Source organism: Petaurus breviceps, unplaced genomic scaffold (assembly GCF_028583685.1).
Source record: "Petaurus breviceps papuanus isolate PSGF00001 unplaced genomic scaffold, PetGlider_PUasm1.0 90386, whole genome shotgun sequence".
Lineage (NCBI taxonomy): Eukaryota > Metazoa > Chordata > Mammalia > Diprotodontia > Petauridae > Petaurus > Petaurus breviceps.
Genome location: NW_027187236.1, coordinates 185,741 through 207,126, shown reverse-complemented (window position 1 = coordinate 207,126; position 21,386 = coordinate 185,741). Strand labels below are relative to the sequence as shown.

At 52.8% G+C, this 21,386-nt stretch overlaps 1 protein-coding gene across 8 annotated transcripts in view; it reads right to left on the bottom strand.

Annotated features, from left to right (window-relative positions):
• Nucleotides 1-296: 296 nt before the first annotated feature.
• The window catches only part of HCFC1 (host cell factor C1), a 31,641-nt gene continuing 10,551 nt past the window's right edge, over nt 297-21,386 (bottom strand). For 4 of the 8 annotated variants that reach the window (XM_069108425.1, XM_069108426.1, XM_069108427.1 and 1 more), the window contains exons 2-26: nt 19,941-20,089; nt 19,436-19,596; nt 18,503-18,711; nt 17,499-17,583; nt 16,281-16,387; nt 15,963-16,142; nt 15,515-15,880; nt 15,064-15,224; nt 14,345-14,542; nt 13,648-13,872; nt 13,310-13,414; nt 12,230-12,578; nt 11,802-11,944; nt 11,500-11,638; nt 10,763-10,983; nt 8,496-10,185; nt 7,951-8,114; nt 6,497-7,049; nt 5,743-6,069; nt 5,126-5,241; nt 4,905-5,039; nt 4,316-4,501; nt 3,451-3,748; nt 2,796-2,859; nt 297-2,557 (exon numbers count right to left, since the gene is read on the bottom strand). In XM_069108425.1, the coding sequence (XP_068964526.1) occupies nt 2,518-2,557; nt 2,796-2,859; nt 3,451-3,748; nt 4,316-4,501; nt 4,905-5,039; nt 5,126-5,241; nt 5,743-6,069; nt 6,497-7,049; nt 7,951-8,114; nt 8,496-10,185; nt 10,763-10,983; nt 11,500-11,638; nt 11,802-11,944; nt 12,230-12,578; nt 13,310-13,414; nt 13,648-13,872; nt 14,345-14,542; nt 15,064-15,224; nt 15,515-15,880; nt 15,963-16,142; nt 16,281-16,387; nt 17,499-17,583; nt 18,503-18,711; nt 19,436-19,596; nt 19,941-19,985 (6,267 nt within the window). In that variant the 5' untranslated portion in view covers nt 19,986-20,089 and the 3' untranslated portion in view covers nt 297-2,517. The remainder of the gene's footprint in view (nt 2,558-2,795; nt 2,860-3,450; nt 3,749-4,315; nt 4,502-4,904; nt 5,040-5,125; nt 5,242-5,742; nt 6,070-6,496; nt 7,050-7,950; nt 8,115-8,495; nt 10,186-10,762; nt 10,984-11,499; nt 11,639-11,801; nt 11,945-12,229; nt 12,579-13,309; nt 13,415-13,647; nt 13,873-14,344; nt 14,543-15,063; nt 15,225-15,514; nt 15,881-15,962; nt 16,143-16,280; nt 16,388-17,498; nt 17,584-18,502; nt 18,712-19,435; nt 19,597-19,940; nt 20,090-21,386) is intronic. The other 4 variants (XM_069108423.1, XM_069108422.1, XM_069108424.1 and 1 more) reach the window with 4 other exon arrangements.

Genomic DNA, 21,386 nt, shown 5'->3' with positions numbered 1-21,386 from the left:
CACCCCCAGACACCCTGGGACATTCCGCCCCACACCCAGGACCCTAGCCTCCACCCTTTTCCTCCTGGTCCATGTGCTCAGTTCCATGTTATACCAGGGGAACTTAGACCCAATGGATTATTTTAATGCATTACTTCGCTGGGCCCCATGACTCGGGTAACCCAAACAAAGCCCAGTACTTTCCATTTGGAGAGCAGAGGTAGAGCAAGGGAACATGTGTTTTCCACCTCTGGGCCTTTGGGGACGCTCTTTGGAGAGTTCCAGGATTGTGGGTGGGGAAGAAGACAACCACATGGTTATTTCAAAAAAACGTATTTTATTGTTCAAAATAGCACAAACAACATAGCACTAGGGTAATATTGAGTCACAGGGGGAGGGGGGCTCTACAATGGAAGATAGAACAGCTGCTCTTAAAAAAAAAAGCGAGAAATTAAAGGGGGTGGGTGGTAGAAGATGAAGAAAAACAGATGGCAGGGCCAGGCGAATGGAATCTAAGACTAAACAGGAAAGTTGTCCACAGTGAAATATACTATAATACAAAAGAACAGAGGTCCTGCAGTTTTGTAAGGTCTGACAGCAGAGGGGCAAAGGGGGTATCTTGGGGGAGTGGGGCAAAGGGTAGTGGTCACTACCTCTCCAGGCTGGCCCAAGAACTGAGGAGAGACCCTAGCCAGGTCCTCAAGGCTGGCAGCTTGTTTGGAAATTCTTTTTGTACAGCATTTTTCAAAGTGCTCATTTTGCCAACACAGATTTGGGGCATTGGGGAGCTTGGCTCCCCACAGCCATCCTGCTTTATTACACTGAGTTTAGCTCCCGACTCACTGGCTCTACTCTTCAGGAGAGCAGGTGGGTGAAGCTGGAGATTGAGGCCTACAAATTCATGGAATCTGTAGGCTGGAGCTGCTGGCTTTGAGAAAGAGCACCCCATCCCCCTCCAATCAGTAAACTCCAGCCTCTTCCAATCCAAGTTTCCACTCTTCCCTTCTGATGCCCTTCTCTCCCAAAATTCACAAGTCTAAGGGAGGTTGAAGGGGCAGATGTCTACTCTGACCCCACCTTTGCCAGAAACACTTCCTGCTTGGACTGGCCCTAGCTGGTCAGGGCAGGGTCTGGAGGGAGCTCCAACAGAAAGGGATTGGGGGCAATGGGGGAGGCAGCATGTTCCAACATTTACCTTTCCCGAAAACCAGCCTGATTTGGGGTTCATTCATTTCCCAACTTGCCTGGTGACTTAGAGGGTCTGGGTTTGCTGTGTGCCTTGTTGCCACTGCCCTCCTTCCTCCCAATTAACCTGATATACCCTCCTCCTTCAAGGGGAACTGGACCAGCAAAAAGTTAAGGGACCAGCAACATGCAATGTGTTTGCAGTCAAGAGAAACCAAAGGATTTAAAGTCTCTGTCTCTGCTGGCACTACACAGGGGTGCCATCCCTCTCCTCATCCTGGTCAGTTCAGCCTCCCCAGGACATCCCTGCCAAGACTGATGCTAAACCAGGAAAAAAAAAAAGTAATCCATTTTGTACATTGCTAAAACACCCCCCCCCCAAAAGGGAAAAAAGCCCCACGTACTATAAGATTGTAATAAAAACGAGTTTCATTTCTTCAATATTTTACTTAAAAAAAAAAAAAAAAGACAGCTCCTCCCTTCCCCTGACCCTAACTCATCTGGGGCTCCCTCACCCTTGTGTGGCATTACAAAGCAGCTTCTAGAGCAAGCCATGCCCCCCATGCTGCCCCTGCTCTGGGCAGGGGGCGGGGAGCAGGTTGTGATGCCAGGGTCCTGGGGAATCACAGGCCTGAAGGGAACAGGAGGGAGGCGGGTGCAAACTGAAAGGATAAAAAGACAAAAGATGCCCATGAGGTTGGCCTAGCCTGACTGGCCTCAGGGCAAACGTCTTTGGAGGGAGGAATGGGGAAGAGCAGCAGGAGGAGGAAGGCCAAGTGCCCTTTATTTGCAGCTCAAGCCCTCCTCCTCCTCCTCCATTCCCATACCTGTCTCCTCTGCAACCCCAGGGAAACCAAGAATGAAGAAATGTTTGTTTTAAGAAGGAATTTTAAGTTTCTCTTTCAAAGGTTATGAACATGGAACAAGCATAAAACCTACATGGGAGAGCATCCACAGGCAGAGGGAGACTGCCAACGGGCCCCCTTTCCTCTTTGACACCTCCTGGGGGAGGCCCAAGGGGCCACCTACTGTCTGTGAGGCTTGGGACTGCATGCAAAATTCAGCATGGGGGTCCAGGGTGTGAAGGCCTCTCCTCTGTCTCAAGCTAACTTTTCTCCCTTCCCAACCCAACATTAAAATGTGCTTTCTTCACAATAACTTGTCCTCCCCACCCCTTAAAAAAACAAAAACAAAACAAAAACTGGAGAGCAAGAAAACTGGGCAGAGGAAGGGTCCAAAGGTGCCGGGTAGAGGGGCTGGGGAGGGAGAAGTTGCACAAGGCGCAGCAGGCAGCATCTCTGAAGCAGAGCAGGGGGCTGGGGAGAGGGGCGGGCATCTGGAAGAAGGGGCCGTTCACTGGCCATCTGCCTTGGATTTCTTTGGAGCAGATTTCCTTGGGAGAGGAGAAAGAAGAGTCAGGACAGGCTCCCAGCATTTCTCTCAGATCTTTAAGACCTCAGTGGCAGGAAGTTTCCTAATCAACAGTGTCCAGCATCCTGCCCCCCGCTGCCCCCCCTCCCCCCCCCCCCCCCCCCCCCCCCCCCCCCCCCCCCCCCCCCCCCCCCCCCCCCCCCCCCCCCCCCCATCCCCCCCCGTGCGTTCATGAGCCACAGTCAGGAGGCCCCACTTACATTTCTGGCGAGGACAAGGGCCGCTTGCTGGCAGGCTTTGAGCTGGAGCTGTCTTTGCTAGATTCTACAACAGAAGATGGAAGTAAGGGAGTGAATGGAAGTGGTAAGGCCAAAGCGACATGGACACATGAGGATATTGGGCCTCAAGGCAGACACAAGTCTGACAGCAGTTTGGTGCTGTGCTGTTTGCAAACCTGTTCAATTCCACAATTTTCATTTGCACATAAAATGCCATGTGCTGGCATCCCAACTCCCTCATCAGAGCACATGGCCCCTTCTGCAGGCTCTCCACTCAGGACTCAAGTTGTGAATCACCTTGGATCAACACATGTTATATACACAGACACACATTATCTTAAAAAAAAGTTCAGTAACCTCCTCAGCCCCAGCCTTAATGGAGCCCTTATCGCTTCCCTCCCCCAGCCTCCTTAAGTGAAGGGATTACATCTTCTTGGTCTCTCCAAACCTTAGAAGGGGGTTCTGGGATGATGAGCCCTACCCCCCCCCCACCCAGAGGGGAGGCAAAGCATTATGATATAAGGATGACCTATAGAGCACAAAACTTTTTGCCAGACAGAGGCCTGACCTATTGCCAGAGATGTCCTTCAAACCCTACCCAGAAGCCCCCAATTCCCCTCCCATGGACAGTACCTACCTTGCAACCACCTGACTTGTGTAGCAGGGCCATAACCCTTCTCATTGCGGGCAGCAATGCGGAAGATGATGGCGGGCTTGGTGGTATAGTCAATGTGGGCATTGGAGAGGCTGGAGGACTGCACCAGGCAGGACGGGTTGGGCCCACAATAGACCCGCATGAAGGCCAGCTGAGCTGGGGCTGAGCTTTTCGGTTCACCTGCCTGGGAGCTCTGGATGGCTAGGTATACTGAGTACTCAATGATCTTGCCTGAGGTCACTGAAGGTGGCTCCCAGGTGAGGTGTGCACCATCTGGACTCTTGGGGGGAGGGAGAGAGGTGTAAAAAACCAAAGGCCCAAGGCTACCACTGTCAGCCTGAGATGCTACTATGCAAATGTTTTACTGCAGAAGAGGGAACAAGTGGTAGCCAAAGATCCAAAGTTTAAGACAGGTTGAGACCCTGAAATGCAGCTCCACGCCCCCCTAGCCCACCTCTTGCTAGATCATAGCAAGACACTCAAAGAAGGGATGTCAGTGATCTAGTTCAACCTTACTTTAGAAGTAGGGAAACTGAGGCTTAAAAAAGAGTTGGTGGCTTGCTTGAGGTCATGCAACCAATTATTAGCAGGCGCAGTAATGCCACCAAGACTATGTCTGAAGTCTAGGGCTCACACACCACACTGCTTCTCAGACTCCCTATGGCCATGGTCCAGGCAGACAAACGTTTCCTGCATCCACCCTACCCCTCTAACTCCCAGCTCAGAACCTTCCCACTTCTGTTCACCATAAGCCTTCCCAGCTGCCTCTCAGGGAGAGGCTGGGGACAAACTGGACAGGGAAAGAAGGGGCCCCACAGGGGATGTCCAGACTCGGGTTAATACTCACTTTGCTGATTTTAATGGCACAGGGAGCCCCAGGAAAGCCAGGCAGACAAGTCTTAAAGGCTGAGATCTCACTGAAAGGCCCCCGGCCACAGGCATTGATACCTGCGACACGGAACTTGTAGGCCGTGCCTGGCTGGAGTTCTTGCTTCTTGAGTTGGCTGTAGTCAGGTATAGTGCCTGAGTCATCCTGGGGAAGGGAAGGGAAAGTATAGCCAGCTGAAGCTACCTGCCCGGCTTCCCACCAAGGACCCTGCACTGGGCTTGGTGGTGGTGGGGGGCCAGGCAGGGCACAGGGGAGAGCAGAAAACCTGCTAATCTACATCAATACAAAAGGCCCTACAAGCTGAATGACTCTCTGCCAATTGTCTCAGCACCTAAAAGCCGATGCTTGAACCTTTTCTCTGGTCCTACCATTGTACCTAATGACCAGACTCACACATCTGAGTCCAGTGAGTTATTCATTAGCAGGAGGTGGCAGGGATTGGGACATGACAGTGGAACAGGAAAGAACTCGGTTACTGGTGAGCCTGGGGGGCTCCGTGCCACCCCCAGGCCTGGCTCTGAGGACAAACCTCCCTGGGGCCACTCACATCACTGGGGGCATCATCTGGAGGCAGGAAATAATGCATCACCATCATGTTGGTGCCCTTGATGACCCCGACATCGAACCACTGGTTCTCCTTCTTCGCTGTGGCTTTCATGGGTGGGGGCAGGGGATCTGGTTTCTAAGGAAGATAATCAAGGGGCCGTGTCAATGTCAGGGGCGTCCAGAGGAGTTGTGCTCCCTTAAGGACCATCGCACCCAACTCACCCCCATTGGCGACTCGATGCCATTAGCTACCTCAGCCAGGGCAGCAGCTGCCTGGAGTTTCGCTGGACTAGCCACCACTGGCTGAGGAGCCACAAATGTGTTGGATGGAGCCAAACCTGGGAAAACAAAGTGTCCGATGAAAGAGGTCCTAAGAGGACCTGGCTCTCACTTCCTGTGCCCTGCAGTGACCGCCAGAGGCAAAAGGCCACTGGGGCAGGGCCTTGGCCACTGACCAGAAGGGCACATGCTTTCAGGCTGCCGCCTTCTTCCTTAAAGAGTTTTCTTCTCCAGAGAACTGTGAAGTAGACTTCACTGCGGAGAGGAGAGGACTTCAGAGAAGCCTGGGCTGAGTCTTGAATTCAGGTCTCTTCCCTCTAAATCACTCCACCCCACACAGGCAAACATTTAAGGCCGGCCGCCTCCAGGGCCTTCTGATCTTTGTCTGCTCCCTGAGCAAAGGGCCGAAGGTGACGGCAGGGGGTGGGGGGGAGCTTGGCAGCAGGCAACAAGTATGTCCCCTAAGGATCGTTCAGGCCCCAAAACTGGAAGGATCCCAGAGTGATCCCCACATTACTCCTGGCCAACACTCCACTTGGGTGGCCAAGGCACCCACTTACTCTCTGTTGCTGTGGAAGGCAGAAGGGCCACAGTGCTGGTGCCAGCACTGGCTAGATCACTGAGGCCATTGCTTTCGGTGGCTGGGTCATTGAGGCTGTCAGCAGGGGCCAGAGCCTCAGTGGGCAGGTGGTGGTGGTGATGGTGCACCTGGGCCTGGGCCTCCTGTAACTGCTGTTGCTGCTGCACCAGGGCAGCTAGTTCCTGCTGGGTCAGCACAATGGGGATGGAAGTGGGCTGTCCCTCCTGGCCCTCGGCTGTCAAGTGGCCCAGCTCTGCCTGGGCCACTGCGGCTGCGTCAGATGTGTCCATGGGCTCGCCGGCACCTGCTCCAGGGCCAAAGGGAACACCGATCAGAGCTCTAGCCCATTCCGGGATGACATCAACCTGGGCCATCCCAGTACCACCCCCCACCTGAGAGGACAAGCCAAGGGTCCCTGCACCTCGGCACCATCACTTCTTGGTCTGCTCCTCTGCTTTGCTCAGATGCTACCTCCTCCTCCTCAAACCTCTACCCACACTTGGCCTCTATTGCCTACCACCCACACACTCATTCCCCTGAAACCTCAGAGCAACTCAGATCTCTGTGTGGTAGCTGGTGGGGCCTATCTGCAGCAGGCCTCAACAAAACCTGCCATGTTGCATCACCCCTTAAGAAATAGGTCACTGCCACCTCACTGACTCCAGAGTCAACAGAGATGGCAGCATCCTCAAACGGGTCCCTTTCTACCCAGATGCCCTCTGCCAGAAGCTTACCCATTACGGCCTGCTGGGCTGCCTGGAGCACAGCCTGGATTGCCAGAGCCTGGGCTTCCTCAGTAGCTGCTGCCTGGGCTGCAGCTTCAGCTGCTGCTGTCACTGCTAGTTCCTCTGGGGTAAGGCCTGTAACCATAAGGGTCGTGGTGCCAGCCTGAGCCTCAGCCATCAGCTCTTGGGGCAGAGACAGTTGGTCCACCTCGGGCTGTGGCTGTGGCTGTACCATTACAGCAGTCACGACTGCTGAACTGCCAGCTTCCTGGCTAGGGGAGGGTGCCCCAGCCCCACTCATGTCCACGGCTGCTTGTAGGTCAGGGCTGTGCGTAGCAGATGGGCCCTCAGCCTGATCCCCTCCAGGAGCAGAGGAGGGTTGTAAGAGGTGCTGTGAAGCTTCGGTGTCAGATGGGATCTCCTCTAAGGGCTGGAGAATGTCCGTGGCCGACAGGGCCACCTCCTGTGCGTCTGCGCTAGTGACGGCCACTGCTATTGTGGCTGAGACAGCCGCTTCCGTAGCCATGGCATCAGCAGGCATCTCCGTCATCGCTGAAATGTTCTACAAGGTTACAGGGAGGTAGTGGTTAGATGAGAAGCAACAATGGCAGAGTGTTTATTTCCTATGGTTTTCCTGGGAAATGTCAAAATGATGTGCTTTTGTTCAGGGGTGAGGTGGAGAAGTGTACCCATGAAAGCTGCATGGGCAACCTATTGGGAGAGCCTCGATGTGGAGAAAAGGGCTGGGGACCCAAGGCTCTAGTAACTCATTTTCTGTAGCCATAGTAACATCTGAATCCTGCCTCCTTGTAGCTAAGCTACTGCTGTGATGAGAGGGGGCTTAGGAAGCACAGCCAGCTCTGCAGCCTAGCAATGGCTGCTTCCTCAGGCCCTTGGGCCCCTGGACCTGGCGGGCATGGCAGGGTAGCCCTCCCCCCACCCAAGCTGCACCCATCTTCTCTGTTTCCTGCCAAAATGATGGCATAGGTGTGTGGTGCCCTGCCCTCTACACCTGGGGAAGAGAGAACATTGAGCATCCCACGTGGTACGTGGAGGATTAGAGATAAGAGATGTCACACTGGGAGAAGGGATGGGCTGGACAAGAAGAGTGGTGCAGGGGCCATAATGGTCTGGGGAAAAGGCAGGTTCAGAATTTGCTAAATGGCAATGCTGAAAACAGCTAAAAGTCCAGCTGGGAGCAAAGATGGGTACAGGACAAGTGGAGGACGAAGAGCACCAGTGGGGGTTTCTTGGGATAGGCCAGGAAAGGGCAGGGGGATGCTTCAGAGCCAGGCCGGGCTAAAGCCTGGCCTAGACTCAGGTCACCCCTCTCCTGTTTCCCAGCTGGGCTACTTGGTTCAAGGCCCATGGGAGCCCCAGAACCAGAAGTGCTGCTCTTTTGTGGATGTGAATAGGACATGGAGAGCCAGGAAAGAAAGGAAAGGCCAATCGTGGCTTCTCACCGGTACTGAGGGACCAGGAACTGGTGTGGACTGGGTCACAGTGGTCACAGCTCGCGTCTGGGTAGAAGAGACTGTTGTGGTGATGGTACCAGAGCTGGTGGTGGCCATGCTTTCTCCTTGGGTGTTCTCTGGCTCCCCTTGATTGCCTGCAGCTGGCGGTGGATCTGTGGGAAGGGAAATAGGTGGGTTGGGAATGAAAGCTGGGCTGGGCTACATTCTGTGAAGGAAGGGCCTAATGATACTTTCTATCTGTCCCTTGAGACTCTGGAGAAGTGGGAAAGGAGGTGCGGGGCCCAATGGAAGAAACCTGAGTTAGGAGTAAGGTTCTAGTTCCTACAGTACCACTCCACAGGTACATGAGCTTATGACTCTTGGCTGCTTTCTCCTACCCAACTTACTCTTAAGATGTGATTTGGAGGGGAGGGGGAGGGAGAGCATCTAGCAAATCTAAGCTTCCTTCCCCTGGGGAGCTCCCATGCCAAAGACTCCTGCTCTAAAATCAGGGTTGGGGGCCTGAACCAAAGGACCATTTGCCCCTAACTCACCTTGGTTTGAGCTCATGTTTGAGGTGACAGTGGTGGCTGTATGTGTGGTGCCTGTCTCGTGGGTTTCACAGGGGGGGTTGGTACACACCCTCTGCCCTGGGGAGGGGGCTGCTGCAGAATCTAAGGCTGCCTCCAGGGTCTTCTGGGAGGGTGGGCCACCAAAGTTGACTGTCATGGTGGTGCCAGTGGAGGTGGTCTGGTGAGTCTCACAATGAGGGCTAGCAGGTATCTGCTGCCCAGGCTGACTGGAGCCTACATTGGAAGTGGCAGTGGTGGCCGTATGTGTGGTGCCAGTCTCGTGGATCTCACAGGGTGGGTTGGAGCACACCTGCTGGAGAGTGCCTGCATTCGAGGTAGTGGCTGTGTTGGTGGTACCAGTCTCATGCGTTTCACAAGGTGGGTTGGAACAGGTGGAGGCGGCCAGGCAAAGCACCTCTGTGGCTTTCACAGTCATAGTGGTGCTGGTAGAACTGGTCTGATGTGTTTGGCATGGGGGCTTTGTGGGCCCCTGTACCCCATTGGCCTCCCCAGCGCCCATGGTGGACCGGGCTGTAGTCGGGGTGTTTGTTGTGTGGGTATGCTGTACCTCAGACTGCCGGCTGACAAAGGCTAATTGCCCTAAGCCTGTGCTGGTACCACCCCCACTAGCTGAGCTGCTCTGAGCTGATGGCCCCATCGAACCTGTGGTAGCGGCACCAGGCTCACAGGATGGACTGGGGCAAACCTGGGGAGCAGCTGGGCAAGGTGTCTCTGTAGCTTTCACAGTCATGGTGGTGCTGGTTGCGCTGGTCTGATGGGTTTGGCATGGGGCCTTGGCGGGAGCCTGTGCTCCCTCAGGTTCCCCAGTAGCCATATTAGATCGGGCTGTGGTAGGGGTGTTGGTTGTGTGGGTGTGATGTGTCTCACGCTGCTGGCTGGCAGTTGCTGGCTGCCCTGAGCCCATGTTGGACATGGTAGTAGTGGCAGTGCTGGTGGTTCCTGTCTCATGGGTCTCACACGGGGGGTTTGCACACACACGCTGCCCGGTCATGTTGGATGTGGCGGTGGTGGCTGTGTTGGTGGTACCCGTCTCGTGGGTCTCACAAGGGGGGTTGGAGCATACTTGCTGCCCAGCCATGTTCGAGGTACCTGTTTCCAGGGGCTGCCCAGGGAGGTTGGAGTACATGTGCTGCCCAGCCATACTAGAAGTGGCCGTGTTGGTGGTCCCTGTCTCGTGGGTCTCACAGGGGGGATTGCAGCACACAATCTGCCCTGCCCCTAGCAGTGTGGGGACTGTGAGGTTGGCACTGACCACAGTGGGAGTGTTAGTGGTGCCTGTCTCATGAATCTCGCAGGGGGGGTTTGAGCAGACCCGCACCACACTGCTGTTCTGCTGGCCCATTGCCTCCTGCCTGTCACAAACAAACTGGACCTGGGTTGGCTGCTGGAGGCCCCCCAGGTTTGCTACTACGGTTGTAGTGGCCGTATTAGTAGTGCCCGTCTCATGGGTCTCGCAGGGGGGGTTGGAGCACACTAGTGTAACAGTGCCGGGCTGCACATCGCCCTGGCCTGATTCAGCAATTGTAACTGTGGCTGTGGGCTGCTCTGTCGTAGGCGAGGCCAAGATGGAGACAGGCAGGTCATGCACTGGCTGGGCCTCTACTCCACTGGGTGTGGTAATCAACGTCACTTGAGTGGGCTGAGAGACAGGCTAAGAAAAAAAACAGAAGCAGAAACCCCCCCCCCCCCCCCCCCCCCCCCCCCCCCAGGTCCATCAAGTTTCTTCCCCCATGCCATCCCCTTCTCTTCCCATCCTCCCCAATCCTCTCCACCTTGGCTCAGTTCTGAGGCCAAGCAGTCTCCTAAGTTGGGTATGCAGTGAGAGAGCCAACCCCAGCCCTTCAGGCTAATTTGGGAAACCTATTTCTGAAGTCTGGGAAGGTATTGGGGGGTGCCCAGGGATGGAGAGGAGAGTGGAGAAATGAAGGAAGTCATTTACACCAACCCATTAGTCAGGCGTTCCTCCTGCCCTCAATCCAGGAGACCATATCCCATTTGCTAGTGAAAAGTTCAAAGTCTTATCCACATGGCACTGGGGTTTTCTCCCCTCACCTTACTTAATGGTGCCACGTGAGGTTAGATGGGAAGCTAAGGCCCAAGGATTTGCCCAGGGTTGTACAGTGAGAATTCAGCTCTCCTGCCATCCAGCCTAGCCTGCTCATCATGCTACCACACTGAACAGTTCTGTGGTGAGCTGTTTGGCTGATGCCAGTGGAGGAAGGGCCTACCTGCATGGTAATGGTGGGGGTGGTGAGCCCTCCTGCCGCCGTCAGAGTGGTCTGGGCAGCTGACACAGTAATGGCTGTAGGATTGATCACCTGGCTCGAAAGGGTGGCAATGGTGCCCAGGGTAGTGATAGGAGTAGCTAAGGAGGCATTAGTGTTATGCCCGCCTGCTCCAGCGAGGCTGGTGGACACTGTACCAGTCACAGTGCCAAGGGTTGTCACTCCTAGATGGAAAGGGAAACCAGCTTACCAACCTGGCTCCCCTCCCCACCCCCCATGGGTGCTGAAGAACTCCCTGTTCTCTTAGGTAAGACTAGTTTGGTAAGTCCTGAGATGGCAGGTACCAGGGGGAAAACATCTGATACCTAGACTTGAGACTGGCAGGTATATAAGTTTAAAGGGGAAAACAGTCCCCTGGGAGATTCTGTAATGGTAAATACACTGAGTGTGGGACATGAAACAGCAAGAGAAAAATGAAAGAGCCAAGCTCTTGAAAGTGAGTTGAATGTGAAGGCACCATATGGGAACTGGGCCTGGGAGTATCCAGGTGCTTGATAGTGCCCTCCAGGGAGGATACCTAGCTCCCATACCCCATTCTGTGGCCAGACAATCAGAGGGCACATGCCCTCCGTGCCATTCTCCCTTTCCCCTCCTGTGAAGCGGCAGGAAGATTAAATGAGGAAGATGCAGAGGCCAGCCAAGCACTGGACCCGACTCCCTCCTGTCTTCCAGACACATACCTGTGGTGCCCTTCACCACCAGGGTGGTGACAGTTGGCTTGACAGCTGACACTGTGACTGGGGTGACGAGTCGCACCCCACCCATGGGAACTGTTCGGAGGATGGTGCCTGGCTGTCCAGGGGCTCCCTTCAGCACCACCTGTAATGCCAAAGGTTAGAGGGCTGAGCAATCCTTGGCAAATACTCCAGGATACCCCAAGAAAGGTAGAAGCAGCTCTGAGATACTCTCAAGGGGTGGGGAAGAAGGCCATAGCCTAGCTGAATTGGGATGATGACAGTGGGGGTGGTTAGGCATGCTTTACCTGGGTTACACCCTGCTGCCCGTGTCCAGTAGCAATTTTGGGGACAGCAGTGATGATTTTGGCAGGTGTGCCTGTGCCCGATGTCATGACCTTTGTGGTGATGATGGTGATAGGGGATTTGATGCCAGGGCTGCTGGTTACACCTGGAAGGACGGGAGAGAAAAAGAAAGTCCAATGCCTGGTCAGGCTCTGGTAGAAGACAACAGCTGCAGACTGTGCCCTCAAAACCCGCCTCCAGCCAACTGTGGCTCAGCTGGTGCTTTATTCCCATCTATAACCTTCCACCCCTCCAAGTGTCCTAAAAGGAAGAGTCACAGCTACCCTGCCACCTCCCCCCTAAAGCTTGAAAAAAAAAAAGAAAAAGGGAAAATAAGAGAACTCCAAAGTGCCCCATTTGCTCTCTCCAGCCTCGTAATCCAGTTACTCACCAGCCTGGACCTTATACCCCGACTCAGAATTCAGCCCATTGGGGGACACCCAGGATGTTGTGTCGGGTGACTTTTGGAGAGTAATTGTATTCGGGTACATATCGCGCGGCCCCTGCCCGACGCCCCTACCCGTCGCTCCGGACTGGGTGATGATAGCCGACATGGGGATGGTTTTGATGATGGTGGTGGTGCCCGGTTTGGTGGTATTGGGGGAGACACTGCTGATGCCCAAGATGGTGGGTTTGGTTCCAGTCCCGCTGGCCTGAGTGGTAGTGATGATGGTGGTGGGTTTGCCATCTGCTGATGTTACCAGCTTCAGAATGGTACCAGCTGGCAGGGGTCCTTTGGTCTGAGAAGGGCAAAGCAGGATGAGGGAGAGAAGTGGGAAGGAGGAAATAATGTTCTAGCCAGTATCCTTTAGCCTAGGTTTGGGGGTGGGGAATGGGACGGTTCTAGCACCTCAAAGAACTGAGCATCGGAATCTTTCTTGCTGATTGGTTTTTGTTTAAAACCTCTATAACATACATGCACGCACGTGCACCTGCCCTAGCTCCAAACCTCTTTTGGTTGAAAAAAATGTAACGAGTGACATTTGTAGTAGGTGCAGGAAAACAGCAGCAGCCCAGGCCACTCACTCCTCTCCTTTTTCCTTCCTTCAAATGAGATCACATTTGTAAAGGGCTCGGCAAACCTTCAGGCAGTCTAAAACGCTAGCTGTTCCTGCTACTGCCCCGTGCTGATGGCCTGGCCTGGGGCATTGGGGAAGAAACAAGTTTCACTGCTCTGAGTTCACACAGCAACCATCCCCACCAGCCTCATGTCTCCCCTGAGCTGCTCTATGGCAGACATGACTCCTCATACTCCCTGCCTCCTGCCCCCCCCATTTCCACAGCAAACAGTCAAATCATGATAATCAGTCCTAGTAAAAGAAATCACCTATAATTCTCTTTTAGTCACTTACTAAGGGAAGCGCCAGAAACCTGGAAAGGCACCTGTTATGATCCTTTTGCAAAATTACTTTTACAAGGATGAATGCATCTCCCCATCTCCCCCATTGCTACCCTAGGTTGGGTTGTTTACCTGAATGATCTGAGTCACAGGGCCAGTAGAAGCCTGGCCTGTGACTGCTGAGGTCTGAACCGGTTTGGTCTGAACAACTGACATCACTTTGCCCAGATTAGAAATCTGTAAAGTAAAGGGGAGATGTTTGGCTTATATGCACATATTTTTGTTAACTAAAAAAATCTAATTTTTAAAAAGATTTTTTAAAATCCAAGTCAACACAGATAGGGCAGAGGCTTCACTAGAAGCCGAGTGGTAGTTGCAATGAGGACTTTCCCAGAATGCACCTCGAAGGTTCCTGAGGCCCTGACTGGGAAGTCCATCTGTACCCTGCCCCACCGAAGCATGTTACTTACTAGTGCACTGCCCCCTGGGACAGAGATGGGGCTCTTCACCAGAGTGATGGTCTTGGTGACCCCACCGACCACGGTGGTCACCACCTGGGCTTGCTGGGCCACAGTCACAGTGCCTGACTTGTGGACAGTAATGATAGGGCGGGTGGGAGTGTTGGCAGCTGATGACACTGATGTGCCCACTTGAGCTGCCGCTGTCTTTAGCATACGGGTGGCTGGGTTGCTCACCTGAGGTAGAGGGAAGAGAGACAGTGTAAAGCACCAATTTTAGGAGTCCCCAGAGATAATACCTGAGTGGGCTCAAAATAAAAGAAAATTAAAAATAAGAGCTCCAGAAGTTATAAGAGCCCTAAAAGTTCTTGCCTTTGGGGCTAATTCACAACAAGCAACTTTGGGTAGAAGGAAGGCAGACATATCAGTCAAGTGGTCATAACTACCAGTTTTCCCCAGAATCCTTGGGGAAGACTAGACCTAAGCTAGTCCATGTGGTGGAAACTCCTATATCCCCAATTCGGAAGCTCTCCCAGGTCTCAGAACACAAAATTTCTTCTGCTCACTAAAGCCTTCTGTTCTCCTTAGTCACTCCGAGAACAACACTGGGGGCTCTGGCTTCCTTGGTGGTGCCTGGAATATCTTGCTTCTACCCAGAAGAGGGAGCAGACACAAGGCTTCTTGCTTTCAGAGGCAAAAGGGGGCTTACCATGACTGGTGAGGAGGCCACTTTCACTGTGGCTGGAAGCGTGGTGGTGCCAGGAGACACTGCTACTGTTTTAACAATGGTGGTCCCTGCGGGGACACTCAATACTGTGGGAGCTGAGGAAGGAGGGATCTTCTGGGTGGCTGCGGCCGCTGCGGCCAGGGCTGCCATTCCACTCATCTGAGGGTTGCTACCAATCACCTAACAAAAGAAAGGAGAGAAGCAAAAAGGAAGATCTAGCTTGGGCTGGAGTGCTGACTTCTAGTTGTCCCAACTTGCCTTGCTGCTGGGCCCACAGGACATTCTCCTCTATTTCAGCAGGCCCTCACCTAAAAGAGCTACCTCCCAGAATTCCCTTCTTTTTTCTGCCCTCAGCACAACTGAGAGCAAGGGAAGGGACACAATGATCTGCAGCATGGCTGTTATCTCCTCCTCTTGACCCCAAAGTAACATTCCAAAGGCTAGGATGAACTCCCAAGTTTCTGATCACAGGCTTTTTTAATCATCAAACTCCCTATTTGTATTCTCAAGGACTGTGCAATCAGATACAAGCCATTCCTCCCAAGGCCTGCAAAGGCTTTTAGTGTTCTCCTCCAAGGGCACAAGCCATTCCTCCCAAGTCCCAGAAAGACTCTTAGTTTCCATCTGTGTTCTCCTCCAAGGGCAACAGAGGATCTCTCTCCAATATCCTTCGTGGCAAAACCAACTAGGCATCAACTCACTGTCCCCTGGGCACTCTGTGTCGGCACAACCATTCGGACACCAGCAGGCAGCGAAGTCACAGTAACGGGAGCTTTCCCAGGTTGGCTGGCTGGTCGAACAGTGACCAGGGGAGTTCCTGCTGTAGCTTGGGGGCCAGTCACTTTGAGAACAGCAGGGACACCTACCAAGAGAGGGGAGAACATGCCCACTGCATGACGGCAGAGCAGAGGCTAAGCCCACCAAGCCAGCTGTGGCCCTGTGGCACTGCCCCCTGGATAGCTCCTAATCAGGTGCCATTCTCAGACTTGAATCACCCTGGGGGTAGAGCCTGTACCACTCCCTCCTTTCACACAATGCTCACTCAGTTTAAGATCTGACTAAATGATCCACAGAGTCAGGTCTCCCTTAGACCATACCCTTGCTGTCCCCAACCAGGCAGAGGCCAGCTCAATGTGTGGCCATATGGCTCACCTTGAGTCCGACCTGTGGTGGGCACAGGGATGGGGCTGCCAGGCACTGTCGGCAAGACCTGGATGGTGGCGGTGGTGGTTGGGGGGGTTGCAGCTGCCTGTGGGAGCAGTGTAATGCCAACCTGGGCCAGTGGCTGCACGGCAGGGGCTGCTGCAGCTGGGGCAGGGCTCTTAGGGGGATTGATAGGCACAGATGGAACTGGGTTGGCTGCAGGTGAGGTGGCAGCAGCAGCAGCAGCAGCAGGAATGTCATACTTCTGGAGCTGCAGGAGATAGCTGTCAGCTGTTGGCACCGCTCCCCAGCTCACCTCCAGGGAGTTGGTGTTGGCTCGGACCAGCTGCACCCGGGATGGGGCAGGAGGCTTTTCTGTAAATGCAAAGAGATCAGAAGAGAGTGAAGCAGGAGTTGCCATCTGGCCCCTCGGGCTTGCCTCAGGAAGTCACCTTACCTGTCTCTAGATACCAGAGGTCTTTACAGCAAACTTGGTTATTCCATGCCTTTCGGTAACCATCTCGCCCACTCCAGATATAGAGCCGGGTATTAATGGCCACAGCACAGTGGCCAGCTCGAGCCCGGGGGATGTTGTCCTCCAGTGTGTCCATCAGAATAGCTTCCCATGCCATGGTGTCTGGGGAAGGGGAGAGAAGGAGGGGGAAAACATCAATGTGCATTGGACTGTGAGCCTCATGAATTTCTATAGCAGAATTCAGGACTGGTCCTGGGGGAAATGGTCTGAGGCCTTGCACCCCTCCTGCCCAATGCATACCCAAGTTGAGGCAGGCCAATGTGTTTGTGCACTTCCACTCCTTCTCATGTGTGGCCACTTTGACATCATCCATGACGAGAGGAACCCAGCCACCAAACACATACATTCTGGAGGAAGGAGGACAGGACATGTAGGCGACAGGCTGGCAGCTTCTCACAGGGCAAAGCCTTCAGCCTGCCTCCTAGGCTCGAGTCTTTTACTGGAATTCCTATGAACACTCTCATTCACTTAGCTTCCTGACAATAGTGCCAAGCCCCTCCATTCCTGAATTCCTCCCGAGTCCATTTGGCCCAAGGGCCCAGGGCTGGGGTAAAGGTCTCCAGGGAGCATCCAGCTGTAGCGCTTCAGACTGAGCCCAAGGCCTCTGAGCTAGGCAGGGCATCCTGACAGCTCCCCCAACTGCCCCCCTCTCCAGGGAGGAATCAAGCGTCTGTCCTTTTGTCTGGGGTGTTTGGGGTAGGGAACTCTTTTGGAAAAATTCTTACGAACACAGAGCAGCAGCTAGTTTACAACTTAGGGTCTTAATGAATTGCATGAAGCACACAGAGATGAGGTGACTTGCCCAAGGTCACAAAGTCAGAATGTGTCAGAGGTGGGATCTGAACTCAGGTCTACCTGACACCAAGGCCAGCCAGCTACGCCCAACACTGAATGGCTTTTCTTGCCCTCTCCCTTGTCTTTCTATAGGAACACTGAAGATTAAAGCCAGAAGTGACCTGAGAAATAGTTGGTCCAACTTCTTTATTTTATGGGCAACAGAACTAGGGTCCAGAGACACTGGTGCTTGTCCATGGTCTCACTGCAACTGAATGAAAGAGCCTGGCTAGAAGTTGGGGCTCCTGACTCCTAGGCCATTACCTTAAGCTATTTACTTCTCTTAGGCTCTGGCCTCACTACTGCCTTGATGACCCAGTAATGGGCCTATTGGTTTTCATTCCCTGGTGCATGTGATGACTCTTTGAGTTCATTTTTAAGTATTCCAGTAAGTGGGACATTTACTATCTTTTGAAAGCCCAGGCCCAACCATGCTCCCCTTCTGGAAAGAAGTGGGATCCCATGGGGATACAATCCTACAACTCCCCAAACACAGAACCACCAGCCTTGGGAAGCTGACGATGAATGAAGACGCTCATCCTTGGCTGGCAGGGGCTGCTGGGACGGTGGGCTGACAAAGCATGAAAGGGGAGGGGTTGGTAGTGGGGAAGATGATCAACTCACTTGTTTCCTATGGTGGTGGCAGAATGAAGACTTCGAGGGAGAGGAGCCACTCCACTCAGAGTAGGTTTATTCCAGGTCAGGGTCTCTGTACACACAAGAGAGAGTTCAATTTTCTACCAACTTCTAATAATATGTACCTAATCTCTAGGGAGCCTTGCTGGCCCATAGAGACACTCTCTGAGGGGAGGAAAGCCCTGAATGCAGAAACCCTAGATAGTACCTGGTCCAGTCTCCCATCCACAGAACTCCTTCTAAAGCACCCCTAAATGGTTGTCTCATGTGTACTTGAACATTTCAAATGATGGGGCACTTACTACTCACCCAAGTTCTGCTACTGGCCAGGTCTAGTTTTGAGAATACTCTCAAGTTAAGTTGAAATCTGCTTTAAAAATTTTTTTGGCAACCCAAAGCTACTTTACTCCTTTCTTTTATATGCCAGCCTTTGAGAAGGACTGGAATCCCCTTGCCCCACCAAGTATTTTCTTCTTGAGGATACTGCCCCTCCACCCCAATCCCCCTAGGCCAGTTTCTGAGCCCCTTCCTGGCTCAGCTGGCCTTCCTGTGTATAAAGTGACCACAGTCCTGATGGTGGGGGGTGGACAGCAGTGGGAGGCCCCGATCTATGTATGCTTTCTCTTCACCTCAGGCTGATCCCACATAAGCCAACAGGCCGGCCTGAAGCCAGCCTTCTTCCTTCAGACATTGCTCTCTCCCAAAAGTGAGAAAGTTATTCATAGGCATCAGAGAAGCCTTTTTAGGCACACGTGCAATGGGCAGGTAAAAAAGGTTGCTCTTTGATCTCAGAAAGTGCCAGAAATCTTTGTTCTAAGGATAGCTGATTGGATGAGGGCCATCGCACAAAACACAATAACCATTCAGGGGAGTTCTGCCCAAGACAACAAAAGAGAACGAAGACATACCTTTGTTTCCCCCCAAGTTTTGCCTCTGACATTGCAGAGATGCTAGACCCTAGCTAGAAGCCAACTCTTCCCTTAGAGCCTTACCAATATCCAAGGTCCAGAGGTCCCCAAGCCTGCAGCCACTCATTCCCCCATAGATAACCAGCTTGGATTTCTTGTTGTCCCTTTCTGTATAGACTACAGCTGTGTGGGACTCCCTGGGGGGTGGCAGGACCCCATAAGTGATGGGGATGTCCCAGGCAACCACACCAGAGCCTGGCCGTAACTCCAGGATATATAAGTCATTCAGGTACCTAAAAAAGAGAGTAGTGCTATCAAGTTGCAACATTCCCTGATATTTATGCCCAGGCAGTAGGTTTTGTAGGCCAGATATTTCTACACCACATCTGGCTGCATGGAGAATTCTCAAAAGCCACAAGGCCAAGTTTGTTCCTATTTCTCCTTCCCCTTCTACCTGGGAAGGGTCCCACATCAATTTCCCAAAGTGAGCTGAAGCCCCAGGTAGCCTTCTGCCCCTCCGACACACAGAGCTAGGCATTGTACAGAGTGAGACAAGAACATCTCCAGACAGGAAGGCCCCTTGGCCTAAAGCCCTGGAAAATACCACACTTGCAGGCAGCCAAGGCTAAGCATAAAGGCAAACTAGTGCTCTATGGGGGTGTGGGGAGGAAGCATATCCTTGAAATTCTGTTCCCCCAGGCTAGATTGTCCATTCATACAGGTCAGAGCTGGAAGGGATGTTCAGAGATCTGGCCCACCTCCTCACTTCATAGCTGTGAATCATGATTCAGCTGTTCCATGATTCCCAAGCTCTGAAAGGCCAGAGTGTCTAGGTGTTAGAATAAAGACACTATGCCAAGGGAGCTGCAGGAGAGATCCTTAAGAAATCCTAGCCTAGTCACTACATCTCAGCTGAGCTCCTTACTAACCAACTGAGGCTCCTGGCCTGATGTCTGGGACCATGGGACCTTGGAGCCTTGACTCATGGGATTCTGTGGCCAAAGGGAAAAGCCTCACCTTGGAATGTTGTTCTTGGGATCCTCGCTGTCGTTAGCCAAACCCCCAAAAAGGTAGCATTTGTTGCCCACGAGAGAAAAGCTGTGCCCAAGTCGAGGGCATGGAGGAGGACCATTTTTTGGGGCTTTTGCTTTAAGCCTTTTCCACTCCCACCTGCTTGCCTGTAACCAGAGGACAAAGGGTATCAAGCCCTGCTGACAAAATGGTCAGAACCTGGAGGAGAAGCTCAGTGGTGCAGATGTGGCCCTGGGGAAACCCAAGGGTCAAGTGCTTGTCGGAGCAGGGAGATCTTGGGGCCCTGCACCCCCTCAAGGAGGCCCCTGTTCAGTTCTGGGGAAGCAGTGGTGAGCCCCAAGCTAGCCGAGGAACAGTGGTTCATCACGTTTGGAGCCTCTTGACCTCTGCCACCTACTTGCTATGCTGGAGAAAGTTAGCTCCTATACCCATCCTCCCAATCTTGGAGGCAAAGGGATTGGTCCCAGAGATCCCAAGGCCAGACTGTTACCTGCAACTCGTAGAGGTCGTTGCTGTACTTCCCATATTCCACCATCCCACCAAACACCAGCAGGCGAGTCCCATCACACACAAAGCCATAGGCTGCACAGCCAGGAGGGATGTCCCCTCGAACCGCGGGGATGAACCATTGGTTGGTTGCTAGAAAGAAGCAGCAACAGTCAGAAAACTGCTCAGCAAAGATTTTGGGCCAGGGACAGAGGCTGAAGATCCTATCATTTCTTCTCTGTCCCTTATTTACCTAGTAAAACCATTCCACCACTAACCCCTTGTCTGACCTCACAAACCACACAGGAAGATGTTGCTTCACTACAGATTGGGGGGGGGGGGGCAGGAGTGTGGGTGGGTGGTCAGCATGGATCCCCCCCACAACACCCACACAGTTCATCCCCTAGTGCCCAGTTAGTTCTGCCTTGATAAGGACTTTGTGTCATGCCAATTTCCTTATAATAGGAAGAAATACAACCTGACTGGGGGAATCTTCTTCCCTGAATCTCTCCTGTTCTCCACTGGATTACCACCAGCTACTTATCTTGCTATAATGCTCAATAGTTTGCCTAACAGAACACACCCTCTATCCACACAGCCTCACCATCTATCCAGTCTGGAAATTTCAGCGTCAACCTCAATGCTGCTCTCCCATTCACTCCATACATTCAATCTGTTGCCAAATCTTGTCCTTTCTATCTAAAGCCCTCTACTGAACGCACCTCTTTCCCACTTATATATAACCAGAAGCCTACCCCGACCCTCCTCTCCTCTTACCTAGACTGCTGTTAACTGTCCTGCCTCAAACTTTCCCACATGCCAATCCAGTTTCCACTTGGCTAGCAATGAATTTTCTCAAGTTAGCTTGGCCTCTGCCAGCCCTGGTCAATGAGATCCAGTGCTATCCCCTATTGCTACTATCAAGGGAATAGAGTGGAGTGAGGAATTACAATTTCCATAATAATTGATATCATGTGTAATGAATATATGAATATTAGATTTTTATGTCAGAATCATAATTTTCTTCACACCACCAATAGAAACTCTACTGTTGAACAGTGAAACACCCTCTCTATTTAGCTAGACTGGCCTCCTTGTAGTTCCTTGAACATGGCATGCCATCTCCTGTGCCTTTCCTCTGGCAGCCCTCACCCCCCCCCCCATTCCTGCAATGTTCTCCTTCCTTTCCCCACTCACTACAATAAGCCTTTCCAAGGCTCAGGGAAGCGATCACAGATCACCTTGCACCTACTTTCTATCTTCAATATTTCTATGTTGGCTCCCCCCCCATGCGAAAGCAGGGGCTATTTTGGCCTTTCTTTGTATTCTCTGTGCTTAGCACAGTGCCTGGCATGTAGCAGGCACTTAAAAATACTCAAGGCCTAAGTCCCCTGTACTTGGAAGCTACAGTCTTCTTCCCTGTCATGAGGCAGAGACGCTCAGAGCTTGT